Here is a 12,326-nt window from a genome sequence, read left to right as displayed (position 1 = left end):
TTCGGCATTGGAAAAAAGGTGCGAGTTTAAAGGGCCAGTGCAGTCAAAAACGTGATTTTCCTGTGTTTTTATATTTCCACACTATGAGATTGGAATAATACGGTGAACATTTTAATTCCCTTTTAGTGTAAGAGCTGTTTGAAAAGAGCCTGAAATGTCAGCCTGTTGTGGTGGGATGGAGTTTTGGTCTGCCTGGTGACATCACTAGGTGGTAAATTGGTTAATAGAGAAACAATATAATAATAATATAATAATAATAATAATATGCCATTTAGCAGACGCTTTTATCCAAAGCGACTTACAGTCATGCGTGCATACATTTTTGTGTATGGGTGGTCCCGGGGATCGAACCCACTACCTTGGCGTTACAAGCGCCGTGCTCTACCAGCTGAGCTACAGAGGACCACCTCTCTGCCGATAATAAATCGTTTTCAGTTTTCCCCTCACCACTCAGTCCACTCCCGGACAGTCCTAGCTAAATTCTTGCTTGAGTAATTGCTCTTTCCAAGAAGTACATTAAGGTACTTACTTGTTACCTAGAAATTATTTAATATTGAGATAAAAACGTCTGCATTGGACTTAAGTTTGTTTCACCAGAGCAAGTCTGACCACAAGTCAGACCGCTATGATGACACACCAAATGTGTTTGATGGATCATTTTTGTCTTCTAATGCCTCTTAAGGGGAAAGTAATTGAAAAGTAAGTGAAAGTAATCAATTACATTACTGAGTTTGGGTAACCCAAAAGTTACGTTACTGATGACAATTTTGCATAAGTAACTAGAAACTAATAGATTACATTTAGAAAGTAACCTACCAACCCTGTTGGTATGCGTTCATTCTAGCATCAGTCATCTCACTGTTATCGTGTCTCGTGTGTCTCTCCAGGTTTGTGGACACTGGGGAGATGTGTGAGTCATTCCCATACAGGACGAAAGCCCTGTTTGCATTTGAGGATATCGATGGAGCTGACGTCTGCTTCTTTGGCATGCATGTACAGGAGTACGGCTCGGACTGCCCTCCTCCCAATCAGAGGTAATAGTTATTTTAAGGTTACATTTTCTCAACTCAGTGGGGAGCAGTTTTATGTTAATGACCAAAGGACTGGACCTCATCCTTGCTCTCTCCCGCCCTCCCTCCATCTTCCTCTCTCTCTGCCTACTTCTCTCCCCCAGACGAGTGTACATCTCGTACCTGGACAGTGTTCACTTCTTCCAGCCTCGTTCTATGAGGACGGGCGTCTACCATGAGATTCTCATTGGCTACCTGGAGTATGTCAAGAAGCTGGGGTACACAACGGGTCACATATGGGCATGCCCACCTAGTGAAGGGGACGACTACATCTTCCACTGTCACCCTATGGATCAGAAGATCCCCAAGCCCAAGAGGCTACAGGAGTGGTATAGGAAGATGCTGGACAAGGCTGTGGCAGAGCGCATCGTGCATGACTTCAAGGTAAAGAGGCTTGAGGGGTCCTTGCTGGGACAATAAAGTTTACATTTAATTACATTCTTGCTTCATCCGCAAGTGGAAGGGTTGAGCGCACAGGACCGAGTCATGGATTGGCCTCTGAGAAGCACCATTTTATCACTGTTCATGTTGTTGTGATAACTTGAAGTGGTGTTACTCATTTGTTACATAAAGCAGGAGGAGTGGAGTGTTTCTTAAATCTGGGTTTAATATCTTTCTATCCCTCTCTCAGGACATCTTCAAGCAGGCCACGGAGGACCGTCTGACCAGTGCCAAGGAGCTGCCGTACTTTGAGGGGGACTTCTGGCCCAACGTGCTAGAGGAGAGCATCAAGGAGCTGGAGCAGGAGGAGGAGGAGAGGAAGAGGGAGGAAAACAGCACTTCCAACGAGAGCATAGATGTAAGTGGGATGGACATTTACTACAAGGTACATTGCAGTGTGTTCATATGGATCTTTGGGTTTGTTTTGATGTGATTTCATTTAATCTCTTTCAATCAATGTGATAATTTGATTATATTTTTAGTCATATGGATCTTTGGGTTTGATGTGATTTCATTTGATCTCTTTCAATCAATGTGATGATTTGATTCTATTTTTACATTTTACTTAATACAAAATGTTTAATAGATTTTTGTATGAACTGCATTTCTACATTTGTTCTAAATAAAAATTATTACTGTATTGTATATAATTCACTGTCTTCCCCACACCTCCAGGTCACGAAGGGCGACAGCAAAAACGGCAAAAAGAAGAACAACAAGAAGACTTCTAAGAATAAGAGCAGTATGAGCCGAACCAATAAGAAGAAGCCAGGTTTGCCCAACGTGTCCAATGACCTCTCTCAGAAACTCTACGCCAGCATGGAGAAGCACAAAGAGGTAGGAGGGAGTGACCGTTGCATGTTTTTATTGTATTTCTGAACATAACAGTTGCTAGGTAGTAAATCAGGCTCAATTGGTGAGAATCAGGTTTAAGGTCTGAACAAGTCACTTTCACAACACAAAAACACTTTCCACTAAGACCGTTGTAGTGGCGATTTCCTATGAAAAGCCACTGGCACAGGAGAGAGCCGTCCATAACGCGTCCACCGAAATTGTTTTCCAAACTGAACTCTTTTCGGGTGAAGTTCCCATTTATTGAGCATACAAAAGATTAATAGTTTACTTCCAATACAAATATTTGCATAGAAAATGTGTAGAGGTCAAATCTATGAGCATGTTCTGTGATATGGTAAGACCTGTATGCCCTCTCCCCTCACCTGTGCTAACCCTCCCTGTGCTATCTACAGTGGGGAGAACAAGTATTTGATACACTGCCGATTTTGCAGGTTTTCCTACTTACAAAGCATGTAGAGGTCTGTAATTTTTATCATAGGTACACTTCAACTGTGAGAGACGGAATCTAAAACAAAAATCCAGAAAATCACATTGTATGAATTTGCATTTTATTGCATGACATAAGTATTTGATACATCAGAAAAGCAGAACTTAATATTTGGTACAGAAACCTTTGTTTGCAATTACAGAGATCATAGGTTTCCTGTAGGTCTTGACCAGGTTTGCACACACTGCAGCAGGGATTTTGGCCCACTCCTCCATACAGACCTTCTCCAGATCCTTCCAGTTTCGGGGCTGTCGCTGGGCAATACGGACTTTCTGCTCCCTCCAAAGATTTTCTATTGGGTTCAGGTCTGGAGACTGGCTAGGCTACTCCAGGACCTTGGGATGCTTCTTACGGAGCCACTCCTTAGTTGCCCTGGCTGTGTGTTTTGGGTCATTGTCATGCTGGAAGACCCAGCCACGACCCATCTTCAATGCTCTTACTGAGGGAAGGAGGTTGTTGGCCAAGATCTCGCGATACATGGCCCCATCCATCCTCCCCTCAATACGGTGCAGTCGTCCTGTCCCCTTTGCAGAAAAGCATCCCCAAAGAATGATGTTTCCACCTCCATGCTTCACGGTTGGGATGGTGTTCTTGGGGTTGTACTCATCCTTCTTCCTCCAAACACGGCGAGTGGAGTTTAGACCAAAAAGCTCTATTTTTGTCTCATCAGACCACATGACCTTCTCCCATTCCTCCTCTGGATCATCCAGATTGTCATTGGCAAACTTCAGACGGGCCTGGACATGCGCTGGCTTGAGCAGGGGGACCTTGCGTGCGCTGCAGGATTTTAATCCATGACGGTGTAGTGTGTTACTATTGTTTTTCTTTGAGACTGTGGTCCCAGCTCTCTTCAGGTCATTGACCAGGTCCTGCCGTGTAGTTCTGGGCTGATCCCTCACCTTCCTCATGATCATTGATGCCCCACGAGATGAGATCTTGCATGGAGCCCCAGACCGAGGGTGATTGACCGTCATCTTGAACTTCTTCCATTTTCTAATAATTGCGCCAACAGTTGTTGCCTTCTCACCAAGCTGCTTGCCTATTGTCCTGTAGCCCATCCCAGTCCTGTGCAGGTCTACAATTGTATCCCTGATGTCCTTACACAGCTCTCTGGTCTTGGCCATTGTGGAGAGGTTGGAGTCTGTTTGATTGAGTGTGTGGACAGGTGTCTTTTATACAGGTAACGAGTTCAAACAGGTGCAGTTAATGCAGGTAATGAGTGGAGAACAGGAGGGCTTCTTAAAGAAAAACTAACAGGTCTGTGAGAGCTGGAATTCTTACTGGTTGGTAGGTGATCAAATACTTGTGTCATGCAATAAAATGCAAATTAATTACTTAAAAATCATACAATGTGTACCTATGATAAAAATTACAGACTTCTACATGCTTTGTAAGTAGGAAAACCTGCTTAATCGGCAGTGTATCAAATACTTGTTCTCCCCACTGTATATGCATATGACAATGACCCCAACATATAGTGCCCTTTAGTGTACAAACAAATTAAAATTACCCTTGACAGACGACAACCTTTACACACCACATAAAATAAAACGTAAACAGGCCAAAATGTCTTCTCACTCTTCTGTTAACTCTGTTCTGCTCTCTCCTCGCCAGGTATTCTTTGTGATCCGTCTGATAGCGGCGCCTATGTCCAACACGCTGGGCCCCATCACGGACCCCGACGGCCTGATGGCCTGCGACCTGATGGACGGGCGCGACGCTTTCCTCACCCTGGCCCGGGACAAACACCTGGAGTTCAGCTCACTGCGCAGGTCCAAGTGGAGCTCCATGTGCATGCTGGTGGAGCTGCACAACCAGAGCCAGGACCGCTTCGTCTACACCTGCAATGAGTGCAAGGGCCACGTGGAGACACGCTACCACTGCACTGTCTGCGAGGTGAGGGTTAGAGGGGACAGGGGAAGGGTAGATCTGGGACGATAAACAGAAAATTAGACACCAACATTGCCTTCTTCTTACGACACAATTTTGCTTAAGTCTGTAATTTTCAGTGATTAGGCAACACAATGTTCCTGCTTATGAATTTTTGTGGTTACTAAAACTACTATTTGGTCAACAGTAATGTGCATTATTCCGATCCCTACAATGAAAGTGCCCTGTCCCTGTTTTGCTGCCCCCTCTCACTCCCTCTTCCCCATGTGCGCATGAATTAGAAGGAGAGCTGCATTCTGATAAGCGCAAGCATATGTCCATTGTGCAACATACACATTACAATTGCAGGAAAAACAGTTTTTAACGCAACTACTGTTTAATTGTTAAAGAGAGGAGAGTAAGCTTTCTGTGAGTAACATTTATTTCTCAATATTGAGCAAATGGCAGCGTGGCGTGAGGCTAATATGGTTTTGAGATGATGCGCCTGTGGAGCTTAGCACACCATTCACATTGAATACATCAAGTAGCCTAGGCCTACGGACGGAACGTTTTTGTAGGACATTAAAGCAATCTAGCTAATGTATTTTGAGTTCCCACTGCCTCAGATGGTGTAGCATAGGCCAATATGCACAAAAAAGATGGCAACAAGATCATATTTAGAGTTAGCAATCTAGCTAATGTTTTGAGTTCCCACTTCCTCAGGTGGTGTAGCATGTAGCTTACAGGGAAAACAAACTGGCCTCGTTGTGTGCGTGAGAGTTGCATAATAACGAGTACATTATATTAAATCATTGCATCCAAACTGCTCGCGCACGTCAATGCTAAAATAGGACTTGGTTCTATTTGAGACACTCGACACACTGCAAGTCCTGCCTCTCCCATCTACTCATTGCAGGGCTCGACACACAGGGCTGCCCGCTGGCCCTGGGAGGTTTTGTTATCCCTCCGGGCCAGTCAATCATCCATGTCAGTGAAAACAATATTGTAATAATGCTATTTTCAATCTAGGCTATGTAATTGATGAAAAAAAACAGATGACTTCCCAAAGTTAGTTCGTTATGTAGATTATTTATCACACGCACCATACACAGCCTAGTTTGAGTGAAATATCAACTGTCAGGCAGCAAGAGCGCGCAGCTCACAACTGGTTGTAGTGTGGAGCAGCTCACAGAAGAAAGACAGCGTTGGGTTAGGTAGGACTTTTCAACTTATGAGACAGTACCTGTTTATATATAATATATATATATTGTTATCACGCAAAATGGATCAATTTATCGTGATAACTTTTTGTCCATATCACCCAGCTCTGGGGAAGGGGGTTGGAGGGAGGGGTATAGAGTGGGCAAGGAGGGTACAGGAGAGGGAGGATTGAAGAGAAACTGGCTGAAAAGTCAAACTGCTAAGATTTAGATTTGTTTTAGGGTATTTCTTATAAGGGGATGATGAGATAAGTAAAGTGTGGTGTTACCAACACCTATGTGCTACTTTCTCTTCTCTCTGTCCCAGGACTATGACCTGTGCATCACCTGCTACAACTCTAAGGGCCACATCCACAAGATGGAGAAGCTGGGTCTGGGCCTGGACGACGAGAGCAACAACGCAGCCGCTTCGTCCATCGCCAACCCTGGGGACTCGCGCCGCCTCAGCATCCAGCGCTGCATCCAGTCTCTCGTCCATGCCTGCCAGTGTCGCAACGCCAACTGCAGCCTGCCGTCCTGCCAGAAGATGAAGCGTGTGGTGCAGCATACGAAAGGTTGCAAGCGCAAGACCAATGGCGGCTGCCCCATCTGCAAGCAGCTCATCGCCCTATGCTGCTACCACGCCAAGCACTGCCAGGAGAACAAGTGTCCCGTACCATTCTGTCTGAATATCAAGCACAAGCTGAGGCAGCAGCAGCTCCAGCACCGTCTCCAGCAGGCCCAGATGCTGCGGAGGAGGATGGCCAGCATGCAGAGGGTGGGTCAGCCACCTCCGGGACCGGGGGGCAACGGTGGGCTACCGTCCCCGGGAAACAACAGTACCACGGGGCCCAGTACCCCCATGTCCGTGGGCACGCAGCCCCCCACGCCTCAGACCCCCACACAGGGGAACATGCCCCCCGGACCCCAGCAGGGGATGGGTCAGGGCCCTCCAGGGAAACAGCAGCAACAACAGCAGCAGCAGCAGGGCGGTATTCCCCAGCAGCACCACATGCACCACCAGTTCCAGCAGCAGATGCAGCAGCAGCATAGTGGAGGGGTAATGATGAACTCTCCTCAGCAGCAACAGATGGTCCAACAGCAGCAACAGGGCCTGTCTCCAAATGTCCAGCAGATGCAGCAGCCAGGAGGTCTTCCCCCTTATACCCCCAGACCTCCAGGAGCTTTGCCCCTCCACCAGTCCCTGGGTAAACCCGGTCTGGGCTCAGCCACTCCTCCACAGCAGCAAGCAAACCCCGGCCAGGGCTCCATGCCCCAGGGGCAGCAGCAGCAACAGGGGCCACCTCCGGCAGCGGTGGAGATAGCGTTGAAGATCCAGCGTGTGGCAGAGACCCAGCGTCAGATGGCCCAGGCTCAAGCCCAGATCCTCCAGAGGCAGCAGGCGGCCCAGGGTGGAGGCATGATGCCCCCTCACCCCCACCACCAGAACCCCCAGGCTCAGATGCAGGGCATGGTCCTCCCAGGAGCAGGCATGGTAGGGCACCAGGGGATGGCTCCCCAGGGCCAGGGTGTGGCAGGGAGGACTCATATGGAGCAGCAGCAGCAGGGGATGGTGGTGGGGCAAGGAGGTATGCAGCAGCAGCAAGTCGGCCCCCAGACCCAGCTCTCTCCCCAGGTTCAGCTCCAGCAGCAGGCCCAGCTCCAGAATCCCAACCAACAGCAGTGGGGCGGCCCGGGTGGGATGACCCCCCAGCAGAGGCAAGGCATGATGGGACAGATGGGTCACCTGACACCGCAGCAACAACAACAGCTCGCCCAGCAACAGCAGCAGCGGCAGCTTGCCCAGCAACAACAGCATCAAGGTCAGCAGCAACAGCAGGCAGGGCAAGGGGGGTTAATGGGGCTGATGGGAGGTCCAGGGGGCGTGGCCGGGGCGGCAGCGGCGATGGTTGGGACAGGGAACCTCCCCCAGGCAGCTCTACAAGACCTCCTGCGTACCCTCCGTTCCCCCAGCTCCCCCGGCCAGCAGCAACAGGTCCTCAACATCCTCCGCTCCAACCCCCTTCTCATGGCTGCCTTCATCAAGCAGCGAGCTGCCCGATACCAGGGAGGTACAGGGGTGCCGGGGGCCCCGGGAGGAGGGCCAGGAGGGGGGCCTGGAGGCGTGCGGTTCCAGGGGGCCCTTGGTGGGGCAGGAATGGGCCCTGGAGGGCCTGGGGGTAACCAGGTGGTCATGGATGGTCAGCAGGTGAACGTAAACCCCGGAGTAGCCCAGCCAGGGATGAACATGGTCCAGGGAGGAGGAGGCGTAAATATTTCCTCTATGGCTCAGCTACAGCAGTTGCAGCAGCAACAGCGCCCTCTCCTGCCTGTGAGTCTGCAGCAACAGCAGCAAATGGCAGCACTACAGCAACAACAAGGTGGTATGCCAGGCCAAGGCACCCCCATGTCCAACATGACTCCCCAGTTCAGAGAGATTCTAATGAGAAGGCACCTCCAACAACAACAACAACAACACCAACAACAACAACAACAACAGCAGCAGCAGCAACAACAACAACAACAACAACAACAGATGAGTAACAATGGTCAGTTCCAGCAGCCCCAGCCCCCCCAACAGCAGGGTCAGGGCCAGCAGGGCTTCATGCATCAGGGCCAGCCTGGTCAACCTGGCCAGACCCAGCCTGGTGGAGGGGGAGGAGGGCCGCAGCAGGGTGGGGGAGGCCCCCAGGGGCCCCAGCCGGGTCCAGGCCAACAAGGACAGGGCTACCCTGGAACCATGTCCCAGCAGGTAGCCACAGCCCTGCAACAGAGGCTACAGCACCAGATGCAGATGCAACAGCAGCAGCAACAACAGCAGGATGGGGGTGGGGGGCCTGGGCAGCTCCAACAGGGGCAGCAGGGTCCCCAGCAAGGCCAAGGTGGTCCCCCCCAGCCCCAGTCTTCCCATGCCATGCTCCAGCAGGCCCTCCACCAGAGACTTCTCCAGCAGCAACACCTAGGAGGGGGCTCGCCCGCACAGCACGGCAGTCCTATGAGCCCCCAGCAGCAGATGGCCCAGTCCCCACACCCCCACCTCCAGGGCCAGGCTCTGGGCGGTCAGTCCCTCAGTAACCAGGTGCGTTCCCCTCAGCCCTCCCCTCGGCCACAGTCCCAGCCGCCCCACTCCAGCCCCTCGCCACGCATGCAGCCCCAGCCCTCCCCTCACCGCATCTCCCCCCAGACCCAGACAGGCTCCCCGCACCTGGGTCACCTCTCCCAGCACCACCCTGGCATGGTGGCCCCCCAAAACCCACAACAATTGTCACAGCAACAACAACAGCAGGCTAACTCTGGGGACCCGGGTACGTTTGGTTCGGACCCGAGTGCTATGATGTCCCAGATAAGTGGGATGGGGGGCTTGCATGGCACAGGGCAGTCGGACATGTTGGGTAATAACCAGGACCTGGGAACGAACATTAACCACAACAGTTTAGACATTATGTAGCCTACTACTACTACTACGTCTGTCTCAGTGCTCTGAAGAACTGTCCTCGTGGGTCTGGCTGGGATGGAATGGAAGGGGGGATGGCTGTTTTAGAAGTTATTTTTATTTAATATTTTTCTGATGTATAAATGAAAAGAACTGAACTTCCTATGGGAGATGCACCATTAAATCTACAAGTCAATAAATGAATAAAGTGAACGAATGGTAAGTTATTGCTGTTAATATATATCTATATATTTTTGCCAATTGTGTACAAAATGTTTAAGGGGTTTCTGGAAAGGAGAGATTTCTCCCTTTGTATATGACTCAAGTAATATTTTTGTGGACTGAGAATTTTGCCTTTTTTATTAAGATTTTTAAGATTTAAAATGTGGTGGAAAATTTAGAGGAGTTAATACAATGGACCTTTTTATCGTTCTGTTTTCCTCCATAAAACCAGTCATGATTGTATCTGTTTTGCAGAGAAGTTTTTAAAATTATAATTATCAATATTATTTTTGCTGGATCTACAAACAAACGTCACAACATATCTTTTTGGGGGGGCAGATGTACTTTGCGACTGCTACAATTCACATAGAATATATTTTTCTTAAAACCAAGAGTGTTAAAAGAAGGGCAAAAAAATGTTTTTAATGGTTTTGTTAGGGGGTTAGGGATCCAAGTTAAACAGTGTTGCTGGGTGCATGTTTTGTTTTTTGCCTTAGCAGATTCAAATAACCAACTCATCATCAAGCTTTGATTATTTCAATCAACTGATGTGCTAGGGCAAAAAAAACGTGCACCCGGGGTGGGGGGTCCAGGACCGAGTTTGTTGAACCCTGTTCTACACCTTCTCTCCCATGAATGTGCACTCCCCCTTTACCCCTACACTTACTACAGGACGATGGATGAGAAACTTACTACTGATGTTGCCAGCTGATTTGGAGGATTGATGGATGGCTCTGTAGTGTATGTGTATATGTGTATATGTGTATGTATGTATGTATATATGTACACGGAGAGGGAGGGTGTGGAGGGGTTTCCTAGGAATAAACTCCCCTCATCATGTGTTTTGGAACAATGCCTCCCTTCCCCTCCTCTCTTCCCAGCCACAAGCCCCTCTTCTTCTTTTCCCCTTAACCGTTGGGTTTAATTTAATGTTTTTACTGTACAAAGAAAAAACTGGACTTTAATGAAATACTGTTTGTAATACAATGAACCATATATTTGAGTTGTACAGACTTTCAGACCTATGATGAGCAGAGACTCTTTTTCTACTCCTGATTTTTATCTCCTTTTGATTTGGTTACCTAGCAACCTGGTCTCCTACTAAACTATGTAAAAGTATTGATTTCTGAAAGGTACAGAATGTGGTGTAGGTCATGAGCACCAATGAGCCTTTGTGTATAAATCTTTTTGAACTGGGGTTATTGCAACAAATACCATCTTGATTGCTGTGAACACCAACACATTCACATGAACACATGCACAAAACAAAACGGGAGAAGGCTTATTAGTGTGGTCAGAAAATTAATTGGTAATTTTGCCTCATTAAAGAATTACACAATATTTCACAAGTTCACTTATTTTTCTCTAAAGGTAGGGATTTGGGGGGAGGGAAAAACAGTGGCAATATATCTTGAGACTTATTTTATAAAAAAAACAAGGGAAAAACTTGTATTTTATATATAGATATTATTTAATTTTATTTTTTTGAAAATAAAACTTGAAGCTACAGGAATTATAGATTCAACTTTTTTGTATTGAAGATGTAATGGTGATGCAAAATGACTGCGGTCATTCACAGCCCTCTGGGGCTGTTGAGTATATCATGCCATTTTCATTAAATGTACATGCATATAAATGTATACATATTGAATCACTGTACAAACCATGGCAACTGAACAACTTTTGTTTTGCTTTTGTTTCTTTCTGCCTAAAGAAACTGGAAATATGACTTTAATGTGTTTAGTGTTCAAATGGAATCTTTGACCACTTTCTTTACTGTTAAAATACTTTGGTGCTTGCTGAGAGAAAGCAAAAAATAAACTGTTGCTCCATTTTCATACATTTCTTATTTTAAGTTATTTTGGTGTTTTTTTTTTTGCCAATTATTTAATTGTACAATAAAGTATGTTTGTACCATTGAAAAAATACCTGTATGTTGAAATTGCTTTTATTTTACTAGCTACATTTCCATCACATGATGAAATGGGTTGAGGGATGGGATTCTGTAGCTCAGTTGGTAGAGCATGGCGCTTGCCACGCCAGGGTTGTGGGTTCGTTTCCCACGGGGGGCTAGTATGAAAATGTATGCACTCACTAAATCGCTCTGGATTAGCGTCTGCTAAAATGACGTAAATGTAAATCAGAAACATTGGTGGGACGGATAACACATTTACTTATCTCACCCATGACAGCCAATAATACACTAAACAAAAACGTTTATGCAGCATGTTTCATGAGCTGAAATAAAAGATCCCAGACATTTTCCATATGCACAAAAATATTATTTCTCAAATTTTGTGCAGAAATTTACATCCTTGTTAGTGAGCATTTTGTCCTTTGTCAAGATAATCCATCCACCTGACAGGTGTGGCATATCAAGACGCTGATTAAACAGCATGATCATTACACAGGTGCACCTTGTGCTGGGGACAATAAAAGGCCACTAAAATGTGCAGTTTTGTCACACAACACAATGCCACAGATGTCTCAAGTTTTGAGGGAGCATGCATTGGCATGCTGACTGCTGGAATGTCCAGTAGAGGTGTTGCAAGAGAATTGAATGTTAATTTCTCTACCATAAGCCGCCTCCAATGTTGTTTTAGAGAATTTGGCAGTACGTCCAACCTGCCTCACAACCGCAGACCATGTGTAACCACGCCAGCCCAGGACCTCCACATCTGGCTTCTTCACCTGCGGGATCGTCAGAGGAGGGGGGAGGGGGGTGGTGCTGAGGAGTATTTCTGTCTGTA

The 12,326-nt window shown here is 47.2% G+C and overlaps 1 protein-coding gene across 4 annotated transcripts in view; it reads left to right on the top strand.

The window, feature by feature from the left end:
* LOC121547026 (histone acetyltransferase p300-like) overlaps positions 1 to 11,496 on the top strand; it is a 48,763-nt gene extending 37,267 nt beyond the window's left edge. For 2 of the 4 annotated variants that reach the window (XM_045209766.1, XM_045209764.1), the window contains exons 24-29: positions 888 to 1,034; positions 1,175 to 1,454; positions 1,702 to 1,869; positions 2,187 to 2,348; positions 4,468 to 4,749; positions 6,250 to 11,496. In XM_045209766.1, coding sequence (XP_045065701.1) covers positions 888 to 1,034; positions 1,175 to 1,454; positions 1,702 to 1,869; positions 2,187 to 2,348; positions 4,468 to 4,749; positions 6,250 to 9,369 — 4,159 coding nt within the window. In that variant the 3' untranslated portion in view covers positions 9,370 to 11,496. Of the gene's footprint in view, positions 1 to 887; positions 1,035 to 1,174; positions 1,455 to 1,701; positions 1,897 to 2,186; positions 2,349 to 4,467; positions 4,750 to 6,249 lie in introns of all 4 variants that reach the window. The other 2 variants (XM_045209765.1, XM_045209763.1) reach the window with 1 other exon arrangement.
* The last annotated feature ends 830 nt before the right edge of the window (positions 11,497 to 12,326 follow it).

Source organism: Coregonus clupeaformis, chromosome 31 (genome assembly GCF_020615455.1).
Source record: "Coregonus clupeaformis isolate EN_2021a chromosome 31, ASM2061545v1, whole genome shotgun sequence".
NCBI lineage: Eukaryota > Metazoa > Chordata > Actinopteri > Salmoniformes > Salmonidae > Coregonus > Coregonus clupeaformis.
Note: the sequence above shows the minus strand (reverse complement) of the source record. Positions and strands in the feature narration are given on the sequence as shown.